The 25,461-nt window shown below is 41.5% G+C and overlaps 1 protein-coding gene across 2 annotated transcripts in view; it reads left to right on the top strand.

Annotated features, from left to right (window-relative positions):
- The window catches only part of CEP135 (centrosomal protein 135), an 85,506-nt gene that overhangs the window by 48,994 nt on the left and 11,051 nt on the right, over positions 1-25,461 (top strand). For both annotated transcript variants that reach the window (XM_075195978.1, XM_075195988.1), the window contains exons 15-19: positions 1,326-1,477; positions 7,091-7,206; positions 7,916-8,070; positions 8,234-8,289; positions 14,604-14,772. In XM_075195978.1, coding sequence (XP_075052079.1) covers positions 1,326-1,477; positions 7,091-7,206; positions 7,916-8,070; positions 8,234-8,289; positions 14,604-14,772 — 648 coding nt within the window. The remainder of the gene's footprint in view (positions 1-1,325; positions 1,478-7,090; positions 7,207-7,915; positions 8,071-8,233; positions 8,290-14,603; positions 14,773-25,461) is intronic.

Raw genomic sequence — 25,461 nt, forward strand, 5'->3', positions numbered from 1 at the left:
ACTCCAGACATTTCACATCTATGTCAATTGGTCCCCAAAGCACGGTGCAACGACCGTGTTGTTGTGTCTTCAAACATCTTTAAAATTCCTTCTTGGATATTAGGAGGGAGAGAGTCAATAAAATAGCCCCATTTCTTGTAGAGGAAGGTGTCCTTTTTATTGGCAATTTCCTCAGTGAGATATGTTTCTGAGTTGGAGGCCTTATTCTGCTGGTTGCCTCTTCTTAGTTTTCACAAAGGCAGGGCTGTTTTACGTACCAAGGCCTCTTTCCATGCAAAAAAGGGATATCCAAGTTTCATATCAACCAGGATATTGTGATTAATACATTGTCCTAGGACTTGCAATCAGGTAGTCAGGATTCTCTTCTTCTTTTGGACGTGGTTGAAGCCTTGCAGATCTATGTGGATCGCACAACTTCAGTACGTAAGACTGATAGTCTTCTGATATTATGCGACTCTTGCAAACATGGATGGCCAGTCACTAAACAGATGGTCGCCGCATAGATTACAACTACTATTTGTCAGGCTTTTCTCTCCGAGGGATCTCCAGTTCCTGACGGGCTCGCTACACCAGGTCGGTTAGCGGCTCCTGGGTGGTGTGACATGGCGCCTCAGCCCAGCAGATATGTTGGGCAGCTACCTGGTCTTCGTCCACACCAGATTCTATCAGTTCAATGTCGTTGCTTCCAAAGATGCTAGTTTTGGCTGAAAGGTTTTATTCGCATCTCAGTTTGAGCATACCCACCCATAGACCATGGACAGCAGTGTCCCCCAAATGGTTGTGCCAGTGAAAGTAGTAGGAGTAGTAAGATTATCCCTTTCTCTTAACCCATTTGGGGGACACTGTGCTCCTACCCCTTGTTCTGACTGTTTTCTTTGAATGTTTCTGTTGATTGTGACTTCGTCCTCTCCTTAAGGTTTTGTTAGTTAAAAAAATTGACCTCTTCCGGCCAGGGGGCATAGAGGGGAATGTTCAGGCCAGACATGTTTGTTGGGGTTAGTGCCTTACTTCCCGCACAGCGCCCTATATACGTCATGGTCAGCAGTGTTTCCGAAATGGGTTAAGAGAAACTGATTTTATGGGGAGTAGAAAAATCCTGCTTTTTAATCTGTGTTCAGGTCTGTCTAAAAAAAAATTGTCATAATACTTCATATTCGACATAGAGTTGTGTCTAAAGTGATAAGATATTTCCCAATACCACCATCTTCAGGAATAATATATGGCTACTATGGGATACATTAATATGACGGAATGTTTGTGCCTTCTGTAACTGTCCTACTTCAAACTCTATTGACCCAGCTTTTGTATTGTGATTTGATATGTAGCTTGAAACAGAACGGTTTGAATTAAGATCAACTATATCTGAGCTTAAGGAGAAGATATCCTCTTTAGAGGACATAAACCAATCGCAGTCTGTTACTTTGGCCCAGACTCTGGATGATTCTTCACAGTATAAAGCAGATTTCATTTCTTTAAGGTTAGTGTGACTGGATCACTTATAAATAACTTATGGTATAAATTTATTTAAAGGATATAGCGCAGGGCGCATATTTATATAATTGCAAATGTACTTATTTTTGATATTGTGTGTATGTTGGCAAAGGAGATATCTTTATTTCTGAGACCAGGGGAAGAAATTTGTTTGTAACTTTGCTAGAGGAAATGCATTATTTCTGAGGTATGTGTCTGATACAATAAGCCTTTGGGAGGAAGTCTTTTGTGTATCTTGGAGTGGGGAAATTACTTGTTTGTGTGGTTTTGTAACTTTCTTTGGGAATGTGTATTCAGCAGCTGTCTGAAGAAAGGACCCATGTTAATCTCATGTTAGAACTTTTGATGTGTGAGGGTCCAGCACCTGAATGCATAGGAAGGTTTAATTAGACTTGCTACTAGATTTCCTGCGTCTAAAACGAGATGCAGGAAATCACAGCAAGTTTTAGGATGTCACAGATAAGTGTAAATATTGTTAGCATTGCATGTAAATCCATGTTTGGGTAAACAAATTGCATCCTGATTCTAAAAATAGCTCAGACCTCAGGGGCAAGCTTACCTTGTGAGGCTATGTTCAAATTCGTATAAAAAGCCCTATCTTGTATTGAAATTTCTTATTTTTGTTACATCTGACCTGCTCCCTGGTACCTTCAACCAGGGTGAGCAAATAAACATTATTTGCTTCAAAAACCTGCTTGGAAACTTCTCTATCCCTGTGACCTACAGATTAGACCTAAAATCGAATCCATTCCCGGCTGTTTCTGAGGTTGGACCCAGCATCCAGTACCACTGCTCTGCCCGCTACCCAGCAGCTCATAGGCCAGGTGGGATTCATCCACAGCAACCCTGATCCATAGGAAGAGGTCAGGAGTACCAACCCTAGCACACTAGTAACGGGGTACACTCGCTGCATCAGTTTCCCAGAAGAAACCTGTTACTGGATGCCAGTAAGGAGTCCAGTGGTGACAGCATTTGTAAGTTCCTCCTACTGCGAATAGAGGGCTCATTTGGTATAACGAAAGGGAACTTTGGCAAAGTAAGTCCAGCCGGTTCCCAGCAACAACAGTCGATGGCATAGGCGGTCCATCCTGTCACAGTTAGTTAGTTTGGACAAGAAGTATGTATAATATTGAACTTTGTTGATATTTATTTTTTTCTCTTTCATACTATCTGGGAGACACTGCTACCATGGGTTGTATGAGGGGAGCTAGGAGTTGGCACTCAAACAGTTAATTATTTGTTTAACCTACAGACAAACTTCTTCCCTCTGCAACCCCCTGAAATTTATTTTATTTTCATTTATTTTATCTTTCTTTACTTAAGATTAGCTGCAGTTGCAGCAACTGCTACTTACTGGGGCTGTGTTGGAAACACATTTCCTCACAGGACCCCGGCTGCTGCACTGCCATAGCACGGACGGCTCTGGTACAATAGATCACTACAAGAAGTGACAGGAGGGTGACCAGCACTGCTAGTCAGCATAGAGCGCCGCAATCCCGATGCAAGCCACCGTTTTTAGAACGGTACCAAGTTGCCTGGTTATGAGAGAGGGAGACTTGGACTGCACACTGTGACGGATGACTAAAGGGCGCTGCAGGCTTATGTATAGAGGCCAGCGCATCCGCCAGAGAGACCATTAGCCTACTTGATAATAAGAGATGCACGCCATAACGGATACTGGAGGAACAAGAAGCAGCATAAAGAGAGGACACCCCTACAGAAAGTGGTGACTTGGTGTGTCCCTGAAAAGTGCGGGGAAAATGGCAGCTGCCTGTTATCGGATACTGAGACAAGCTGCACATTCTCCATGCTGCACACAGACCTCTCTCCTCATGCTGCTCAGAAGGTCCTGCGCGATACAGGAGGGCTAAATACCTTGATCATCCTAAAATACTTTTTTTGTTTTTTGACAGCTATGTATATTTTAGAGCTGTATGTGCTGCAGGGGATTATAAATGCTATATACATTTCACACATACTATATCCCCTAAGGTTACTTTCTCAGAGTATACACTAGGATATATAGTGTGTGTATACATGCGCACGCACACATACATATACACACATACACAGCTTGATGGTCGGCACTCCTCCTTAAAATATCTCACTGCCTGGGTGCCCTCCCGGAATTTTTTTTTTTTTTCAAAATACATCCCCAAATAGGGGCAAAGCTCCTTGGACTTCCAAAGAATCGGGAGATTCCATTCATGCACCTTCAGTCAGACCTGTTGAAGAAATGGAAGGGCTCAACCATTCACTTGGGTTCCCAGTTGATCCAGTTGTCTCAGGAATCCTGTCTCCCTTTGATTTTGGCTAATGAAGGATCTACCGTTCATGGGCAGTTCCTTTGCCGCATGGTCTTGTCATTGTCACAACGGATACAGGCCTCCTTGGTTGGGATGCCGTGGTGTCATACTTGCACCTTCAGGGACTTGGTCGCCTCAGGAAATCTCGTTTCCGATAAATGTCTTGCAATTGAAGGTCATGTTGCTAGCTCTGCAGGGGGCACAGCAAGTTCGCCAGGATACTCCGGTACAACTCCAATCCGACAATGCCACGGCAGTGGCGCATGTAAATCGTCAGGGAGGTACCAGAAGTGTGGGAGTCATGCAAGTGGCAGCTCAGATTCTATCTTGGCCAGAAAAGTTTATTTCCGGCCATATCGACAGTGGTTATTCCCTGGGTGGAAAACTGGGAGGCCAACTACCTGAGCAGACACAAGATGCTGCCTGGCAAGTGGTCCCTGCATCTAGAGGTTTTTCAGTTGCTGGCCCTGAGGTGGGGTATGTGCAACATCGACCTGATGGCTTCTTCTCATAACAGGCAAGTGGACAAGTTCTGTTTGAAAACCAGGGATCCTCTGGCAGTTGCAGTGGGCGTAATAACCATGCGCTGGGACTTCCAGCGCATAATATCTGTTCCCATTCCAATGCTCGCCCAAGAACTTAGATGAGTGAAACAAGGAGACTACCTGTGATCCTGGTGGCTCCAGAAGAAAATTCTGGAGCTGCTGGAAGGGAGGATCTTTCTTCATCGGGTCTTGCATATCCAGCCGCATTATGTTGCTCCTTATCAGTAAATCGTAGTCCCAGCTTTCCGGGTGCGGGTTGGGTCTTTGGGCTTGCGATCTGAGGAATTCTTGGATGATGATCGTGCCCTTTGCATATATGTTAAACTAGCTTCAGTCATTCACAAGGCAGATTCCCTATTTGTGCTGTTACAGGCTTAGATGAAGGGCACGGGCGGCTACTAAGCAGACAATCACCAGGTGGATCACATAGAACATTAGGTAGTCCTATGTCAAGACAGACCGGCCTGTGCCAAGCCATATTGCTGCCAATTCCACCCAGTCAGTGGGTCCTTCTTGGGCTGCACAAAATGAAGTTTCAGCGGATCAGCTTTGCAAAGTGGCCATCTGATCCTCTGTACATATCTTTTCTAAGTTTTTAAGGTTTTTGCATTCGCTGTGTTTTGCGTGCCGGGCTGTCAGAACGGTCCCTGAGTTAGAGGGCTGTTTTAGAATGTGCCCATGGCAGCAGTGTCCCCCAGATAGGATCTCACAGAGAGAGAAAAGAATATATCACAAGTATAAAAAGCCTCCTGAGTCCATCTGGGGGACACACCGTTCCCTCCCTTCTGCTCTTTTCTCAGTTGTCTTACCCTTCCTGAGGGCTTTATAAATACACTGAGGATGCAGGGGGTTGCAGAGGGGAGTAGTCTGTAGGTTAAACTAATAACTGTTTGAGTGCCAACTCCTAGCTCCCCTCATACAACCCATGGACGCCGTGTCACCCAGATGGACTCAGAGAAAAGGATTTATTGTAAGTATAAAAATCCTCCTTTCTCTTACATCCCATGACTGATACTGATGATGGAGTATAGAGGGTCCAGGCAGAAGTTTTGCACTTGAAATTTTCTTCACAAATTGTCAGACACCTACCCTACCTACCTAACATTTTTTTCTGAGTGCCCACAGAGGTAGGGTTTCATCAGGGCTGCCTCTGACTGCAAAGGATTTTATTTGATTTACTTCTTCATTTAACCTCTTCACCACCAATGCGCCAAGCAGCATTCAGACATCAACATGGCAAAAATCCTGGCCACTGTCGCTGCAGATGCGGCTTCAGTCAAGTGCACTCCCCTCTCCTGACTGGAAGCCCACAGCCAGCCCCAACATCTTGGTTATGTGATGAAGTGCAGTGGAATTCAGCTGGTTCCTGTATATAGCAGCCCCTCACTAGGCACAGTCTGGGCCCAAACACCCTAGCACTTCTTCTTGGGCATACATTCCTCACAGAGGAAAACCAGACAAGACTGTCCAATACAGGCATCTGCAGCTCTAGCTGCTTTATATCTCTCGCAAGGCAAATGAGAGAAGTTTCTATGTGGGTTCTGCCTACACACTCTTGCTGTAGTTGTATGTCTATTCAAGATCTACTTTTCTTTCTGTTTGTGTAATGCAGCAATCCTTTTTCTCTCATCTTTATGTGTTATGTCTGATAAAGGGAGCAATTCCAGATTTGTACCTGGAAGAGAGGTGTCTATTCCATTGCATTGTCAACTGTGTTCATTCCTGAGGGCAGAGTAATGGTCGGTTTTTTTTTGGGGTTTTTTTTGTTTTTTTTTTCTTTTTAATGGACGGTTTAGTGAATTGAGATATCTCTGCTCTTTGTCTTTTAGTAGGGGGTGGTACTTGACCAGAAGCACATACTTCTTGCAGGGAGTTATTCACATACAGCCTCTATACATCGCTCCTATAGCTCCTTTGGGATTTGAACTTCGTCTTGATGGCATAACATGGCATATGTGGTTTTTTTTTTTTGTTTTTTTTTGCTTGGTTTTTTTCAGGACGATAGAGCTGTCCTTAAGACAAAATCATCCTTCTAGTCAAAGCTAGTTCTAGGTTTCATTTGAATCTGGACATTGTGATTTTTTTTTTTTGGGCATTGCTGCAAGGTCCATCTTCAGTGGAAGAGGGATCTCTTCAGTCCTTTGGACATTGTTAGTAGGACTCTTGAGTTGATGATCTCTGGTTTCTCATATGATGCCCACAAGAGAGAGAGGCTTGCCTTGAGGAAAACCATTGGTAGATGGGTCACTTCGCTGATGCAAAAGGCTTACATTGAGGTGGGGAAACCTGCTTTTCCCCCGTTTAGAAGCATATTCTACCAGATGTGTGAGCACCGTATTGGTGGCACAGCATGGAACCTAACCTAAGCAGCTGTGTCAGGCAGCCGTCTGGTACTTGTTCACCAAGTTTGAGTAGCTCAGTCTTGTAGCTAAGTTTTGTTAATCATTTTGGGCAGAAAGTGTTGTGCACTGCAACTCCTGTGATACCAGAAGTTGCTAGTATTTTATTAACATATTGGAAAGTGCAAGTATCTTAACTGTATTAATGGAACGTGACCAGTAGGTTATGCAATGATGCATCTTGGATAGAATGAAGTATATTTTTAGTTACTCCATGTCTACTGCATGAGGTGTGTGAAGAGTAAATGGTAAGATTAAACTAGTCATTCATATAGATTGGAAAACTACAGCAATAGCAAGATACTGCCAGGCATCATCTAAAAACAATGTTGTGTGCTCTGCAATATAGGTTACTAAACGAACAACTTCAGAAGTCTATGGAAGATCTCCAGCATCGACTCACTGTAAAATGCAACGAGTTGCAGTTGTCACAAGAAGAAATTGCAACATTGGAAGAAAGAATAGGTAAATTGTGTATTTAAGTTTAACAGTGAGCACCCTGGGAATTTTAACATGAAAGGGTTACTGTTGACCATATGGAAAGGTGAAATTTTAGCTTATTTCTAAATATGGTTTGTTTTCAGTTCAGTTAGTCTCACTACCACTCTATATATTTTGGTCAGGTGCACCCTAACTGGAACCCAAAAGGATGACATTTAGAAAAAACCCTTTGAATGTGCTACATTTCCTCTAGAAAGTAAAGCCCAATTTGCGCGCTCTATAATTTCTTTTATTTCCCCAATTTCCAGCCAGTGTAAGCCTTAGAACGAGGGCGTAGGTCCCAGTAATGATATAAATGAAGGGACTACAAAAAGCAACAGCACAGTGCAACGAGTAGAAATATTTCCTGAAGGAGTATTTTAATAACAAGTGCTGACCCAGTATTTTTTGGCTATAGCCCCTTCTGAAGGGTAACTATTCTCTTAGAATAAAATCACTCTTTCAGGAGACACTTGTAGTCACTGGGCTGTATTGCAGCTTTTTGAAGCTCTCGCATATATTTCTCATCCATCCAGTTGGAGGACACTGGAACCATGGGGTATAGAGGTGCGAGCAGGAGAAATTAGAAAATCTCACTGAAGTCTAAGCGACTCCCCCCTCTACATCCCCATAGACTGTATTTTACCAGGTTTTTATAGAATTATAACAATTTATTGTTTGGGTGGGATTGTAGGTGAATTAAATCGCAAGGTGTCTGCACAGGCAAATGAAATAACCATGCACAGAAACACTATTTCTGTGTTGGACAAAGAAAAAGATAATCTGCAGGAAACAGTGGATGAGAAGACAGAGCGTGTTGCTTGTTTAGATGATAACCTGGACAATAAGGTATGTTGTGTGACTCCTTCAGTTTGCTATATAGTGAAATGGTACTACTGTAGCCATGTCTCCAACCTCTTGTATCCAAGTTGCTGTAGTAGCCCTCTTGTCTGTAGAAAACTTCCCATGTGTCCAAGCTATTTGAGTTCTAATGTCTTGTTATCTCTTCCAGGAGAAGACCATTACTAACTTAAGATGTACTGTTTCTGACCTTGAAGCCACTGTTGAGTAAGTCATATCAATGTCTAAGAAGAGTCTTGTGTAGCTCAAAGTGCTTGTAGGACAGGGCTACATATGAGTAAAGTTTTCAAAACATTCTGCTGAATATTTACTTCATTATTCATTTGGCCATAGTATTTTGAATGTTCCTCAGATGGAATTTAACCTTAAGTGTCCCCTCTATCATTTATGTTTCACCTAGAATTGAAACCTCCACCACAGTACAGACTTGTCCTTCTGCCACATATCTGCTTCTAGATTATACATTCTGCAAAATGTACATTTACAAATACAGTGTGTAATTGGGAGTTCAGCTGATTGGCAATGAACAAGCAGAACTGAAAGATTGTATCGCCGGAACTTCACACGTCTGCAAAACTGCTTGTTCCATTGTGAAATTTTGACACAACTTTGCTTGTCTCTAGATAGATCTGTATATAGAATATGTAGGATATGGTGCCGGACATATCTGGAAGCCAACATGTCATGTTAAGCTGGGAAAGAGGTGAACCCAGTGACATTTACCATTTTTCAAAACTTCTGACCTCAATTTTTTTTTAAATTTCCTTTCATAGCGGCCTGTTCTTGTTTTTCTTGCCTTCTTACATGCTTGGTTCTCTGGGTTTGTTTGTTTTTGCGGAGACAGCATTCGAGAGGACAGTTGGGCAGATATTGATTCCCATTAGTTAGTCTGTGTCCCCAAGAAGGGTGATCGAAAGAATTGTATTGTCTTTCATCCTATCTGGGGGCCACTGCTACCATGGGTTTGTGAAAGTAAAGGTGGATTTGGTACTTAACAGGTTAACTTTGTTAATGTATCAATGCTGACAAACCCCTTCCCTCTGCAACCCCCTGTAGCCTCTTCAATCTGAGTTAAGTGCCCAAGGGAGTTGGGCTTACTTTAGATTATAATTTTTTACTTAATTTTGCAGCAGTGTACTCCGGTGACTATACAGAGCACACTTATTCAGACAGTGAGAGCCAGATGGCTCTCATTAACACCTGAATTTTTATTTTATTTTATTCTTTTAAAACTACTCAGCGCTGACAAGCGACTGATAGCCGCTGTCATGCTGATTTAAGACCAATATACCGGCGCTGCAAGAAACGGCAAAGAGCGCCAGTAACCGGGGGCCTCCGTATTGAAGTATACCAAGTCCCCTCCTCAGAAAAGGAGAGGGGCATCAGGAACGGCCACCAGGAATCTGCGATCAGCGACTGCTGCATGTTATAGATGTGGCAGATCGCTTTGTGTGCAGCAGTAAGCTTGAGGAGTAGCAGGAAAAATTGCAGTTGGCGGATACTAAGGATAGAGCTCCACCCCCTGCAGTCTATGCAAGTGGACTGTTCCAAGGGCACCAAACACTGCACAGGAAAGAGCTGCAGACATTCTCTGGGACACTGAATTGCTGACAAACTTCTCCCGCTCCATGAGAATCTTAGCCTGATTGGAAGGCTAAGTACCACTTTTACTATATCTCTATTATAGATAGGGGTATATTGAAATAAAGTTGTTGTTGCAATAGCAATTTTTAATAAATATAAAATGCTAATTACATAACACATTGCCTTTGCAAGAGATGCTTTTCACTAGGTCATAGATTAGTTAGTATCTCTCTGTTTGCTTGTGAGTGATTGCCTGTATTTCTTTCTGTTACGGTTATACTATTCCCTTAAAAAATGTCTGATAAGGAAAGGCACCTCGGGCAAAATATTATACCTGTTTCTAGTGTAAAGATAAGTTACCAATGGGACTGCAGAACCCAAGGGCGCTTTGTGCTGACTGGAGCGGGGGTACCCTAGCCGTGCAGGCTCAGGTTATCGCACCTCCACCGGTGGAAACCCCAGCATGGACTAATGCACTGACACAGGGGATTGAGACATTGGTTAAGCCTCTATCTAAACCAACAGAGATTCCAGTGATTAGGAGCCCGCCGAGAATGGAACCTCCATTTCTTCATACACTTTTGCAACCGCGGTAGCGGCCAGGAGAACCTTATGGCTCAGGTCCTGGGATGCAGACACAGAATCAAAAAAGTCTTTCGAATCACTCCCTTATTCAGGGGGAGTGTTACTCGGCCCTGAACTGGACATCATCATTTTCCAGGCCACAGGAGGCAAAATCAGCTTCCTCCCTGTAAATGTTCCAAAACCTAGGACACCGAGATTTGGGTTATTTCGGCAGTCCTTTCGTGGTGGCTCCACTGGCCTGGGCCAGACACATAGACCAAGAACTTCGCCCTCCAGAGGACAATCGTATAGAGATACGCCTGCCTCCTCAACGAAACGTCCATCTCCTAAGCTTTCAGAAAAGCAGTCAGTTTGACGGTCTCCTTTCCCCCCTCGCAGCTGCGGGAGTTGGTGGACGCCTGCTGCTATTCAGAGATCAGTGGGCAGCATCCTCAGAAGATCGCTGGATTCGGGGACTCCTGACGAGAGGATACATGAGAGATCTATCGGATCCGGCTCCTCGTTGGTTCTTCGCAACCAGCTTACCCTGTGACCCTTGAAAGAAAGAGGAGATGGTTATTTGTGTTGCCTCTCTTCTTTCCGCAGGAGTCCTCTGCCAGGTTCCGGAACACCAAAAAAAACAGGGTTTCTACTGCAATCTCTGTTTGGTCCCAAAGCCGGCTGGCTCCTTCCAGCCTGTGTTAAACCTAAAGCAGTTAAACCGGCACCTACGGGTGGTCAGGTTTCTAATGGTATCCCTCAGGTCAGTCATCAATGGACTGAAACCAGATCAATTCATAATGTCTACATCTGGAAGGCTCATCAGGCTCTTCTCAGATTTACAGTGGGACCGTCTCATTACAATTCAGAGCTCTCCCATTTGGCCTTTCAACAGCACCAAAGGTGTTTACAAAAGTAATGTCAGCCTGTCTTCATTCCAGAGGAGTGCAAGTAGTGCCTTATCTGGACGATCTGGTCATAATGGCCTCCTCAGCTCTCCAGCTGAATCGGCACCTGGTCCTCACTATCAGGACCATGGAGATGCATGGATGGCCCATAAATCGAGAAAAGTCACAATTGATTCCCTGCCAGAAAATAACCTTTCTGGGACTAATCATGGAAATCACCAGACAAGAGGTTTTCCTTCCGGAGGACAAATCTCAATCACTGAGGGGCCTGACGACTCTGGTTATGACCTACCGCAGACCTTCTGTCCACTTGTGCATGCAACTGATGGTATCGACTTTCGAGACCTTTCCTTATGTTCGGCTGCACTCGCGCTGCTTCCAATGGGACCTTTCAAAAAAGTGGTCATGAGCCCATCTGAAGTTGGAGAAACAGCTGATACAGTTGTCACCAGAGGAGAAGGCTTCCCTCAGATGGTGGACAGTCCTGGACAAACTGACAGTGGGAAGGTCCTTTGTCCCATGGTCCTGCATCTGGACCGTTTGGGATGCTTCGCTCCCCATCAACATTCTGGAGCTAAAGCCTTGCTAATGGCCTTACAGCGTGTCCAGGCGATACGTCACTGACACCCAGTCTGACAATGTGGCGGCAGTGTCTTATGTCAACAGACGGGGGCACCAGGAGCGCCAGGGCATTGAGGGTGGCTGTTCAGCTATTGACCTGGGCAGAGAGTCACGTCACCTCTATATCAGCAATCTTTATCCCAGGAATCCAAAATTGGAAAGCGACCTTCTCAGCAGACATGCAATATTTCAGGGAGATTGGTCGCTCCATCTGGAGATCTTTTAGTCTCTGGTCCTACGATGGGGGATTCCGGACCTGGGAGTAAATGTATGAAGCTCCGGGTTCTTCAACACCCGCGAGTTCGGCGTCTTCAGCGCTTAAATTTAAAGCGTCGCTGCCTTGTAAAGGGAAGTTTCCCTTTACAAGGCAGCGCCGCTTTAAATTTAAGCGCTGAAGATGCCGAACTCGCGGGTGTTGAAGAACCCGGAGCTTCATACATTTACCCCCTGGACTTAATGGTATCACGTCACAACAGGAAGGCGACTCAGTGTTTCTCTCGGGCAAGACAACCTTTGGCAGTGGCCATCGACGTAATGACGATACCATGGGACTTCAGTTTGGTATACCTGTTTTCTCCTATCCCTATGATTCCTAGAGTTCTTCTATGAGTGAAGCTAGGGGGATGCCCAGTCATTCTAGGGGCTTCCGTTTGGCCAAGGCGCGTTTGGTACGCAGAATTCTGGGGCTAGTGATAAGTCAGGGTGTGAAATTACCCCTTTGAGAAGGTCGTAGAGGGTTCTCTCCACGAGTAGTGAACACCATCCTGCGGGCTAGAAAAAACAGTTTGGGTACGTATTTACCACCACATCTGGAAAACCAACATCAGATGGTGTGAAAACCGAACATGCCACATGGCTGCCTTTTTGTCTTCCACTGGTTCTGGCTTTTCTTGAGGATGGCTTGGAGGTGGGCCTTCGTCTAGGCTCTTTGAAAGTACATATATCGGCCCTGGGATCTTAATCTGGTGCTAAATATACTTCAAGGCCTCCGTTAGAACCATTACGCAGCGCAACATTAAGGTTCTTGACCATGAAGGTTGTATTCTACTAGCTATTGCATCGGCTCGTAGAGTTTCAGAATTGAGTGCTCTCTCATGTCGTGAACCATATCTTATCTTTCACGAAGATAGGGCGGTTCTCAGAACAGTTTCCGCTTTCCTACCAAAGGTGGTGTCCAGCTTTCATGTGAACCAAGAAATAGTGGTTCCGGTTTTTAAGAGTGGTCCACAGTCTTCAAGGACAGGTTCCATGGAGTCTCTGGATGTGGTCTAAGAATTTATGTCAAGAGGAAATCAAAACTTCACCGCACAGATTCTTTATTTGTTTTGTTTGACTCCTCAAAATGAGGATGGCCAGCCTCTAAGCAATCGATTGCTAGGTGGCTAACATAGTAACATAGTTGATGAGGTTGAAAAAAGACACCAGTCCATCAAGTTCAACCTATTTTGGATCTCCTGCGATCCTGCACTTATATTTGAAATTAATCCAGAGTAAGCAACCGCCAATCTGTTTAAATTGTGACAGATCAATTCTTTTCAACTGAAGCTAATTGGGTTGTGTCTGGTTGTTTTGAGTTATTCTGATTTGGCCTTTGTCACGAACACGCTCCCAGCTGCCGTGACTTTGGGTGTTTGCTGTATGAGGTCACACACGATTCCAGCCCGCAGTCTCTCTCTTCCTATCACACAGGTTATAGACCTACTGAATCGCCGCCGAAAAGTGCTCACACACTTCAGGTTTGCCACCACCTATTGAATATGGAAAATAGGACCCCAATATACTGTCCCACACTGGCACACAAGGCTTCTAAATGCTCAGACTAGCAAGACCCACGACAGCGAACAAAGGGTTAACTCTTCACACTTCCAGACTGTTACACAAATGTAAATGCAAGCACACACTAAGCTTGTTAATCAAATGTGTCAACAAATCACACACTGGCATTCAAAGGGTTAACTTGGTCAAGCTATTTCTTCTTAACAGGCTAATGGATTTGTTTGAGTATCAAGGATGCAACATATTTAATTATAGATTTAATATACAAAAGTACAGGGCAGTCAGATATAAAAAATAATTAATAGATGGACATAACATACACAAGCAAAACATTTTAAAATAAAAAGGATTCAGAGTATAACTTACATTGAAGTGGTATATTCTGGCCAAGGAAAATTGGCTTGGAAGATTGTACAGCTTATCAATGTGAATTGATTTCCCAAAGTCTGACAATTTGCTGTACCTGGTCTCAGCTTTTTAAAGACCCTTCCACACCTGTTCCTACCCCCCTGTGGTTGTGGCCTGTGACACTTTTCAATCACCATTTGCATGTTGCCTGATTTACTAACCAATTCTACTGTGTGATCTAAGTTTTCTGTGGAGCGTCACACAGATCCAATTTTATTAGTAATAAATCCCCTATGAACTTGTCCATCTTTTGATATCAAACACGCCTAAATACAGTGTAATCGTAGAGCTTATACTTATTTCCTTAACATCTCTGTGGTGCAGAATTCTGAAATTGAGCTGCCTTTCATCATGCTATTGAGGAATTTGTGGTTGATCACTAATTTTTTATTGATTTTAAGTGGCATATTTTAAAACTGAATTCTATTTGTCTATATAAAGTATAGCCAAGTTAGCAAATGGGCTCTGCGATCCAGACACCATGCTGAGTGGTTCTTAAAAGTCTATTCGGGTGTCAAACTCCATCCCAGGCCAGGCTATATCTCACAGCAGGGCTCTTTGAAGCTGCCACACATCTATCTTATGAACCAGTAGGAAACAAAACAGAAAATCAGTCTTTAACCAGTACTAGTTATATAAGTTACTTATGTTCATTTGCAGCAAGCTGAAAGATACTCTAAGTAACAAAGATCGGGAGTTATCAAGTCTTCACCGCCAACTCAATTCTGCCCATTCCGAGCTTGCAGAAAATGTGAGATTGAGGGAAATTTCTCTGAAGGAGAATAGAAGATTGCAGGATGATTTGACCACCATGACTAGAGAGAATCAGGTATGCATTTTGGTTGTGTTTGTCAAAAAGTTGACAACTTCTGTAATATTTCATAGTAGGCATTAAAGGATATCACTACATCTTTATTGTTTTCAATTAAATTATTTGCAAATGGGGCATTGAAATGTTGTTCTTGCCTTCCTAAATGGTCCACTTCAGTAGATTTTTAGTATTCTTCTGTGGTGCTCCCTCGCAAATGTCACCAACATGCCAGAGGTTGACATGCACTGGCATTTATGACATACTGATACACATTGTAAGTTGACTTCTGAGAGATACCCTACTACAAATGGAGTGTGCAGGTTTGATCAATTCAGAGAGCAGGCAAGAAGGAGGGACATGATTGTCTAATATTGCCTATATAGATAGATAAATCTAAAATTCTATTTCTTCCCTATTGTTCTGACTAATAAATACAGTGTAACTAGAATCCAGTGGTAGATCACGTCAGCTGCTTCCCCTCGCCACTACCCATGGTTCTCTTTACTTTGGCTCCACCTGGTGATGTGACGATATAAGAAACAAGTGAATGTCCGGAGTCTTTGGAGGACAGAATTGTCTGTTTTCAGACACAGGGACCTTGTGTGATAATAGAGATGTAGAAAACATAACTAATGGCGCCTGACATGCTGTGTCCATTAATAGATGAAACACAATGATGCAGTACAGCAAGAAAAGGGCATCCATGTCAATGTTTGGATCCAATTTTTAGGGCGCAAGTGCGTATTTCTGTTAATCTGCTGACAAAGGTGGCAACTGAAATGTATGGGAGGCTTGGCCTATTTCCAAGGGCTCAATCTTACCACCTCTGCTGCACAGTGTCCGCCAGTGGTGCGTTCAAAGGGTACAGAGAATGTAGTTAGCTTGCAGCATCATCTGCGTTTAGATTACAGTTCATCTTGAGTGTCCCAGCAGGTGCTTTATATTACCCACTGTGTGCAGTATCACCAATACTAAATTTCAGTGCTGCACCTACAGAACCGGTGAAACCGTTGCGAACAGTTGCAAAGACTGGCCCGGTGAAGCGCCAAAAAAAACCATAAGGCAGCAAAGTCCCATCACCCATACTTAACAAATGAATAAACACCTGTATTATCATCATCATCACCACTTCTTTATATAGCGCCACTAATTCCGCAGCGCTGTACAGAGTACTCACTCACTTCAGTCCCTGCCCCATTAGGGCATACAGTCTAAATTCCCTAACACACACACAGACTAGGGTCAATTTGTTAGCAATAGTGGTTTGATCGAGTACTGACAGCGCTCCAAAAGATCTAATACCCAATATGTACACACTAGGAATGGTTCCCTCCCTCCTATACACAACAACAGTATTATAATATCAGCTGTGTACATACATAAGGTACCAATCTATGGTCTCAACAGAAATAAAACATTCTTACTTTAAACATGTGTGTAAATAGTGATGCAAATCAACAATATACGTACATTAGGCATCAAATTATGGCCCAAAAGAAAGTGGAACGTCCCTTCTTCGATACATCGGTATTAAGTCAGCTCATTCTCATGGCTAAAACTTAGAAAGGTATAACATAGTGTAACATGTTTAAACGTCCACTTTCTAGACACAACTGGTTTACTCCAAACACCACGTGAATACTCAATTATAGACACCCAAATAAAATGCAGGTCTGTGGGTTTCCTGTGGCACCTTGACCCCAATGGACATATGCTTACAGTGTTTCCACTTTAAACCAGCCTTCAGACAAAATGTGCACTTTGTTTCTTCTCCCTCTCCTTCATTTAGATGTTGTCATACTCTCCATGATGCATATGAATAAAAAAAATGAAGACAGGAAGAATCTAGTGCAACACTGTTTTACTTCTCATAGAAACTTTAAAAACAAGTTTACTTTTAAAACAAATTAAAAACAATCCCAAAATGGATAAGTCAGGGACTCATACCAGATGAAGATAGAACACAGGCATGGATCACAACAATTCTCCAGATCTGTTCCCCATCCAGGTCAGGTCCCGCTATCGCCAACGCGTTTCAACTCTCTCTGAGTCTTTTTCAAGGCTGATGTTCCTCCATATGATTGTAGGCAGTATTTATATTTTGTCTCTATGTGAAAGAGAGGCTTGGAGATTCACTCCCTTCCGTGATGTGAGTCCTCCGTCACATCGCTATACCGGATATAGGTAGATGCCCCACTTCCGGTTGGCGTGTGTAATTCAAATCTTCCTCGGATACTAATACAACACCCATGATACTTTGCATGCAACCAAAGGTCACTCCACAACCCTAATTCACTACAATAGTGCATCCTGCCATTCTCTCCTGGCATGTCTCCGTAACGAGAGCGGTGCATTGCCCCACTTCCGGTCGGGCATGCGCAGTTACTCAAGTCAGGAAAAACACTTTGTAAAATAATTGTAACATTCTAAATCTGGTGACAAAAAGAATACTACTATTCCAATTAATTCTAATACATTTTGAGATGATCAGAGAAACAGACATGTTACTATGTGTGATAACAATTCTTTCATCCTATTGGATTTTCTTTGATAGGATTCGACCATTCCATATGTTAGTTCGAAGTATATCCCATATGAAAGAAAATTACAGAAGAAAAACAGTTATTGACCACACATTCATATGACACATAGAAGTTAGTACATATTTGTGTTTCTTTTATAGTTGAAAGAGGGTCAAATCTTCTTAATAATGTTTTGAAAAAATAGGGGACTAAATAAATTCTTTTATTATTTCTATATATTATATATTGATTCACAAGAACCACTTCAGTTCAAAATCTAGGTTCAAACCACCTGGGGCTAAGGTTTTTAATTTGAAAATCCATTTCATCTCAGTTTTTGATAGTGAAGTGACTACATCCCTATTTTTATCATTATATTCAATTTTTTGTATTCCCCAGAAGCCGATGATTTTTTTAGGGTCACATGCATGGTGGCTTTTAAAATGGCTGGAAACTGAATGTGTCTCCAGCCCTTTTTTGATATTGTACACATGTTCCCGTAATCTGACTTTAAGCTGTCGGGTGGTCCTACCAACATAAAAGAGCCCACACTCACACTCCAGAACGTATATTATATTCTGTGAGTGACACGTAATGAACTCCTCAATTTTACATTTGTAGTCATTAATGGTCACCTCTGTGAATTTACGGTTATTAGATTTACATGTTCTACACATTAAACATTCGCCACATCGGTGGAAACCTTTTTTGTTCTATTCAACTTTCTAGTTTCTCCATCTGACTGACTGCTGACCAGTTGATCCTTAAGGTTAGGTGCCTTTCTATATATGAATTTTGGTCTAATGGGAATGTCCTTCCCTATGACATTATCCTTTTTTAGAATGTCCCAATATTTAGTAAATATTTTTTCTACATCTCTAAAATCCCCATTGTATTGGGACACAAATGCCCAATCTACATTTTGATGTGTTTCCTCAATTTTTTTCTTTTTTTGAATAAAAAGTTCCTCTCTATCTACCTTCAGTGCTCTTTCTTCCATTTTCTCTAAAATTTCCTTCTTATATCATCATCATCATCATCATCATTTATTTATATAGCGCCAACATATTCCGTAGCGCTTTACAATTTGGGACAAACGTAATAAACTAATAAACAAACTGGGTAAAACAGACAAAGAGGTGAGAAGGCCCTGCTCGCAAGCTTACAATCTATGGGACAATGGGAGATTGACACATGAGGTTAAGTATACATTTTGCATCTTGGCCCAGCCAGACTGCAAAGGTAGGGTGACTCATAAGCTAAATGATCCTGTCACACAACAATGTTATTCCGGGGGTAGTTGTCTTGTCTTATAACCTTTTCCTTCGAATTGCTTTTTCATATCCCTAATTTGATGGATAAATACTTCTTCCTCTGTGCAATTCCTCCTTATTCGCATCATCTGACTAAACGGAATATGGTCAAGCCAGACTTTATGGTGGTTACTGTCATACTCGATATAACCTGCCGTGTCAGTAGGTTTTTTGTATGTCTTTGTCTGTAAGCCTTTCTCATTAACATAAACAGTGATGTCTAGGAAGTTGACGGTGATCTTACTAAAGTCAAAGGTGAGTTCTATATTGCACTTATTGGAGTTCAGGTAAGTACAAAAGGTTTGGAGGGTCGCCTCTGATCCATTCCAAATAAAGAATATGTCGTCTATATATCGGTTCCAGGCCACCAGGCTCGCCCCAAAGTCATGACCAGCCCACACCCACGACTCTTCCCACTGAGTCATGAAAATGTTTGCATAACTCGGAGCGAACCTGGTGCCCATCGCCGTGCCGACGCACTGTTGGTAAAAAGATTTCTGAAACTTAAAATAACTATTGTTCAGGATGAATGTAATCCCTTCTTCTATAAAACATTTGGTGGCTTCGGTATAATCTGAAGTTTCAAGGCTAGCTAGAATCGCCTCTATCCCTAAATCATGTTTGATGATTGTATATAGGGATTTGACATCCGCTGTTACTAAATAGAAGTCTGGTTGCCAATCGATCTTACTCAGTTTTTCCAGAAAACATCTTGTATCCTTAAGATGGGATTTGGATTTGATTACCAAAGGCTGTAGAAAATAGTCTATCACTTCTGAAAGATTTATGGTGACCGATTCCAAACCTGAAATAATGGGCCTACCTGGTGGAGTTTTTGGATTCTTATGTATTTTAGGTAATGTATATAATACCGGTATTCTTGGAGTAGGAATAATTATATAATCTGCTGTTTTTTCATTAATTGCTCCTGCTTCTACGTGTTTCTTAATTAAACTCCTCAGGTTTGTAAGAATATTTTCTGTGGGATCTTTTTTTAGGCTTTTGTATGTTTCCCCAGCTGACAGTTGACCTTTAATTTCATTCGTGTAATAGTTGTAATCCATTATTACGACCCCACCCCTTTGTCGGCGTGCTTAATAATGATATTTTTGTTAGATTTAAGATTTTTTACCGCTTCTCTCTCCTTTTTTGTCAGATTATATTTGCCCCTCTTTTTTCCTCTTGATTTTGAGTATATCTTTTCTAGATCCCCTATCACCATTCTATTGAAAGTTTCGATAAAATTACCTTTTACCTGCACAGGATAGAAATGAGATTTTCTTTTAAACTTATTCCCTATTGGGTCTGATTCCTTCTCTGTTGTATTAACATTCTCACTTTCCTTTGTTCGGAAAAAATTTTTTATTGTTAACTTTCTAATGAATTTTTGGACATCTATGTATATATTGAATGGATCAATCCTATTTGTTGGGGCATATTTAAGCCCTTTTTCTAGGACAGACATCTCGTCCTTCGTTAGTGTAATGGAACTAATATTGAATACTTTTGATCCTTCCTTTCTTTCTGTATTTTCTACCTTCCCATCTATTGTCGGTGTTTCAGGGATATTTCTTACTGAAGTCTTTTTTAATTTCTTAAGAATTTTAAATTTTTTCCACTTCTTCTTTCTACCCCCTTTGTTTCCTCTTTTTTTATTTTTATTCTTATTGTTATTTTCCTTATTGCCTAGATATTTTTTGATTTTATTAGCATTCAGAAAAGGCCTTCTTTTTATTGCTTGATGTGATTTTATCTCCATCTCTCCTTTAGTCTCCCCTCGTCCAAAAAAGATTGGGAAGATGACTCTGGGGCCTCTGATTCCCATTCATCTAAAATCTTAAACCTATTGTGTAGTGGGACAGGTTCTTCGTTACTTTCCCACCAACTAGAAGGACTTTTGTGTGTCTTAATCTCCCAATGGTTATCTATGTGTTCTTTGTTACCTCTTTTATTATGGAAGTTCTCTTTTTTCCATTGTGTTCCTTTAAACTTCTTTTTTTCATGAGGATATTTTTCTTTCGTATTCTGGTATGAATAATCATTATTTGAACTATTGAGTCTATTACTTTTTCTGTTCCTATTATCCCAGGTGGGTCTCCTGTCATATTGTTCTTTTTCAATCTTTCCCTTTTTTCTTTCATAGTTCTTGTTCTCCTCCTTATCTCTTTCATATTTCTGATCATCATTATGATCCCTTACTTCATAGATATTTTTCTTATCCCTTAAGAACTTTCTAGACTTTCTACTCACTAGTTCTTTGCAGTCCTTTTCTATTCTCTTCTCTATTCTTCTTTCTATCTGCTTATATTCCTCTACATCTTTAAAAGGTCTAATTAAATTATTTAAGGTTTGAATTTCTTCCTCTAACTCCTTAAGATCCTTCCTTCTTTCCTTCAGGATTAAACGTATTAATGCAAAAGAACAGGTTTGTAAGATAGTATTCCATTCTTTTCTAAACTGTTCTGATGCTGAATCAAAGGATGGTTGTTTCTCTATCCTAAGACCTTTCGGGATAAGCTGCTCTGCAATATAGTTCTCTAAAGACACTACCTCCCACCATATGCGATTTTCTTTGATGAGAATCTTTTCTAATTTGGACATGTTGTAGTCCAAATCTTCATCTTTAGGGTTCAGTATAAAGGAATTTTCTCTAAATACTTCTTTTACCAGCTTATATCTTTCCTCTCTGTGAGAAAACATGGTGCAGCCAATCGATACTCAATACTAGGGGAACCTGAGTATAAATGCAATAGTGGTTTGATCGAGTACTGACAGCGCTCCAAAAGATCTAATACCCAATATGTACACACTAGGAATGGTTCCCTCCCTCCTATACACAACAACAGTATTATAATATCAGCTGTGTACATACATAAGGTACCAATCTATGGTCTCAACAGAAATAAAACATTCTTACTTTAAACATGTGTGTGGGCTCTTTTATGTTGGTAGGACCACCCGACAGCTTAAAGTCAGATTACGGGAACATGTGTACAATATCAAAAAAGGGCTGGAGACACATTCAGTTTCCAGCCATTTTAAAAGCCACCATGCATGTGACCCTAAAAAAATCATCGGCTTCTGGGGAATACAAAAAATTGAATATAATGATAAAAATAGGGATGTAGTCCCTTCACTATCAAAAACTGAGATGAAATGGATTTTCAAATTAAAAACCTTAGCCCCAGGTGGTTTGAACCTAGATTTTGAACTGAAGTGGTTCTTGTGAATCAATATATAATATATAGAAATAATAAAAGAATTTATTTAGTCCCCTATTTTTTCAAAACATTATTAAGAAGATTTGACCCTCTTTCAACTATAAAAGAAACACAAATATGTACTAACTTCTATGTGTCATATGAATGTGTGGTCAATAACTGTTTTTCTTCTGTAATTTTCTTTCATATGGGATATACTTCGAACTAACATATGGAATGGTCGAATCCTATCAAAGAAAATCCAATAGGATGAAAGAATTGTTATCACACATAGTAACATGTCTGTTTCTCTGATCATCTCAAAATGTATTAGAATTAATTGGAATAGTAGTATTCTTTTTGTCACCAGATTTAGAATGTTACAATTATTTTACAAAGTGTTTTTCCTGACTTGAGTAACTGCGCATGCCCGACCGGAAGTGGGGCAATGCACCGCTCTCGTTACGGAGACATGCCAGGAGAGAATGGCAGGATGCACTATTGTAGTGAATTAGGGTTGTGGAGTGACCTTTGGTTGCATGCAAAGTATCATGGGTGTTGTATTAGTATCCGAGGAAGATTTGAATTACACACGCCAACCGGAAGTGGGGCATCTACCTATATCCGGTATAGCGATGTGACGGAGGACTCACATCACGGAAGGGAGTGAATCTCCAAGCCTCTCTTTCACATAGAGACAAAATATAAATACTGCCTACAATCATATGGAGGAACATCAGCCTTGAAAAAGACTCAGAGAGAGTTGAAACGCGTTGGCGATAGCGGGACCTGACCTGGATGGGGAACAGATCTGGAGAATTGTTGTGATCCATGCCTGTGTTCTATCTTCATCTGGTATGAGTCCCTGACTTATCCATTTTGGGATTGTTTTTAATTTGTTTTAAAAGTAAACTTGTTTTTAAAGTTTCTATGAGAAGTAAAACAGTGTTGCACTAGATTCTTCCTGTCTTCATTTTTTTTATTCATATGCATCATGGAGAGTATGACAACATCTAAATGAAGGAGAGGGAGAAGAAACAAAGTGCACATTTTGTCTGAAGGCTGGTTTAAAGTGGAAACACTGTAAGCATATGTCCATTGGGGTCAAGGTGCCACAGGAAACCCACAGACCTGCATTTTATTTGGGTGTCTATAATTGAGTATTCACGTGGTGTTTGGAGTAAACCAGTTGTGACTAGAAAGTGGACGTTTAAACATGTTACACTATGTTATACCTTTCTAAGTTTTAGCCATGAGAATGAGCTGACTTAATACCGATGTATCGAAGAAGGGACGTTCCACTTTCTTTTGGGCCATAATTTGATGCCTAATGTACGTATATTGTTGATTTGCATCACTATTTACACACATGTTTAAAGTAAGAATGTTTTATTTCTGTTGGGACCATAGATTGGTACCTTATGTATGTACACAGCTGATATTATAATACTATCAATTTGTTAGCAGCCAATTAACCTACCAGTATGTCTTTTGGAGTGTGGGAGGAAACCTGAGCACCCGGAGGAAACCCAGGCAAACGCGGGGAGAACATTCAAACTCCACACAAATAAGGCCATGGTAGGAAATTAAACTCATGACCCCAGTGCTGTAAGGCAGAAGTGCTAATCAGTTAGCCACTGTGTGCCCAACTGGGAAAGGCATAAACATGGAAGAAGACGAGGCCTCTACAAAGACATTCGGACCCAGTATAGAAATGGCTGAATAAACGTATGTACAGGAACTTGGCATATGTGATATTTTACCACAATGTGAAATGTGGAGTTACTAAGGATTGGAGAGATTTGGAAGCATATGTCATTAATATCGAGATAGACATAAGCGAGCCTAGAATGGAGGCGGAAATCACTGGTAATGGTGGTGATGATGAAGGGTCAGATCTGTGAGAAAAGTTTGAAGAAAAGCAAGTGGGATTTGACGAGATCATATCATATGCCTTAAGAAGAGCTGCTCTTGGCTACATATGCTGCTTTTCCTGCTGTACTGAATAGGAGGGACTTATGGTCTGTGAGCTCTGGACCAAATTGTAGGGACTTATTTCATTTTAAAAACTCCACAATGAGCCGATGTATTAGCTTACAGTAATAGGTCCTATATTTTGAACTCTTTATTTAAAGAGGAAACAGGACATAGAAAGAACATCCAACAAAATGTATAGTATAACATGAATATACAAGATGTTTCCTCATTGTGTATGGTTTTTATAATAAATGGGGGGGACTGGAAAGGGAGAGAATGAAAGAACTAGAAGAGAGCAGAGGAGGGTAGAAGTTGACACTAAGTACAGTGGCAAATTCCACATAGAATCAAATAAAAAAACAAAAGGCTATGTAAAAAGAGAGAAACGTCTTCTGCAAGAAAAATCAGCCATGTACACACATATAGCCCTTACCAGAGTAGTAGCTCACCCAGCCTGGAGGTCCCGGAGGTAGGTCCTATATTTTATGTTTTCTTCTCCATATATATAGTAACGTTATTTAATAGATGTGGAATGTAAAAACTACAATAATAATTTATTAAGAAACAAGTGGATGTCCTGTGCACATAATATGGTGTTTATCAATATTTTAATTCCGTATTTCAGTGTTTAATGTAGATCAGACAAACAAAACTCTCACTCATCCAGTTACATTTTATGTTTCTCTTGCACATAAAGTTGGGGAACACTGCTCACCATGGGATATAGAGGGTGCTATGTGGAGTTGGGCACTAAAAAAATCTGTTTGGCCTGCTCCTTTCCCCTCTCACCGGAGATATTGGTTTTTATTTTAGTGTCACTGGAGTAGGCGCGTATTTCTTTCACTTAGATTTTATTTTATTATTTTCTTCTGACTGCAGAAGGGAGAGCGCATGCAGTGCTTAAAACCACACTTTCCCCACCAACTTAGGCTGAATACAAAAATAGGCTCTCAAGCAGATGGTCAGACCCGGATGCCGTATGCGCGACTTGCGAGGCTGAGGACCTGGGCCAGCGCTCATCTGGGGAGGCCTCCGGCATGCCGGAGCCAGCCTGGGCCATGGGACTGGCAGTCTCTATTGCGGAGCTAAAGAGACACACCATACAATCTAGGGTAGGTGTTGACAATTCTAACTCACTTTTTCTAGGGACTCAGTCTGCGGACGCACTTCCCTCGGGACAGGCGTCTCAGCAACTCCAGGAGATGTCAGCGAATGCCATTGCACCTTCCTGGATGCAAAATCTGGAAAGTTCTGTACAAGGTCTGGTTAAAATTTCTTCATCCCTGGAAAGAATATTAGTCTTCTTCCTCAGGTAGGCAGCGCAAACGCCAGGTTCATTCCCATGCCCAAGAGCTGCCAGACACTCACCATCCTTCATAAGCGAGAGGTCAACTTGTTGAAGACTTAGACATTGAAGAGTTAACTGCCTGGGAGGATGATTCCTCCAACAGGCAAGGAGTGAAGGTCCTCATTCTAGTGGTAAGACATGTGCTAGACTTTGAGGAAGAACAGGTGTCCTCTCTGGTATCCATGTTTAAACGGAAAAAGAAACAAACAATTTCTTTTCCATTCTCCTCAAAGTTGTCAGAGATTTGGCAAGAGGCCAGAATGAAACCGTTCCCAGTTTTCGCATGGAATCGATCCGTTTGGTAATAAATTCAATGGAAACGAACAAGTTTTTAGCATCCTTGGACA

Source organism: Mixophyes fleayi, chromosome 1 (assembly GCF_038048845.1).
Source record: "Mixophyes fleayi isolate aMixFle1 chromosome 1, aMixFle1.hap1, whole genome shotgun sequence".
NCBI lineage: Eukaryota > Metazoa > Chordata > Amphibia > Anura > Limnodynastidae > Mixophyes > Mixophyes fleayi.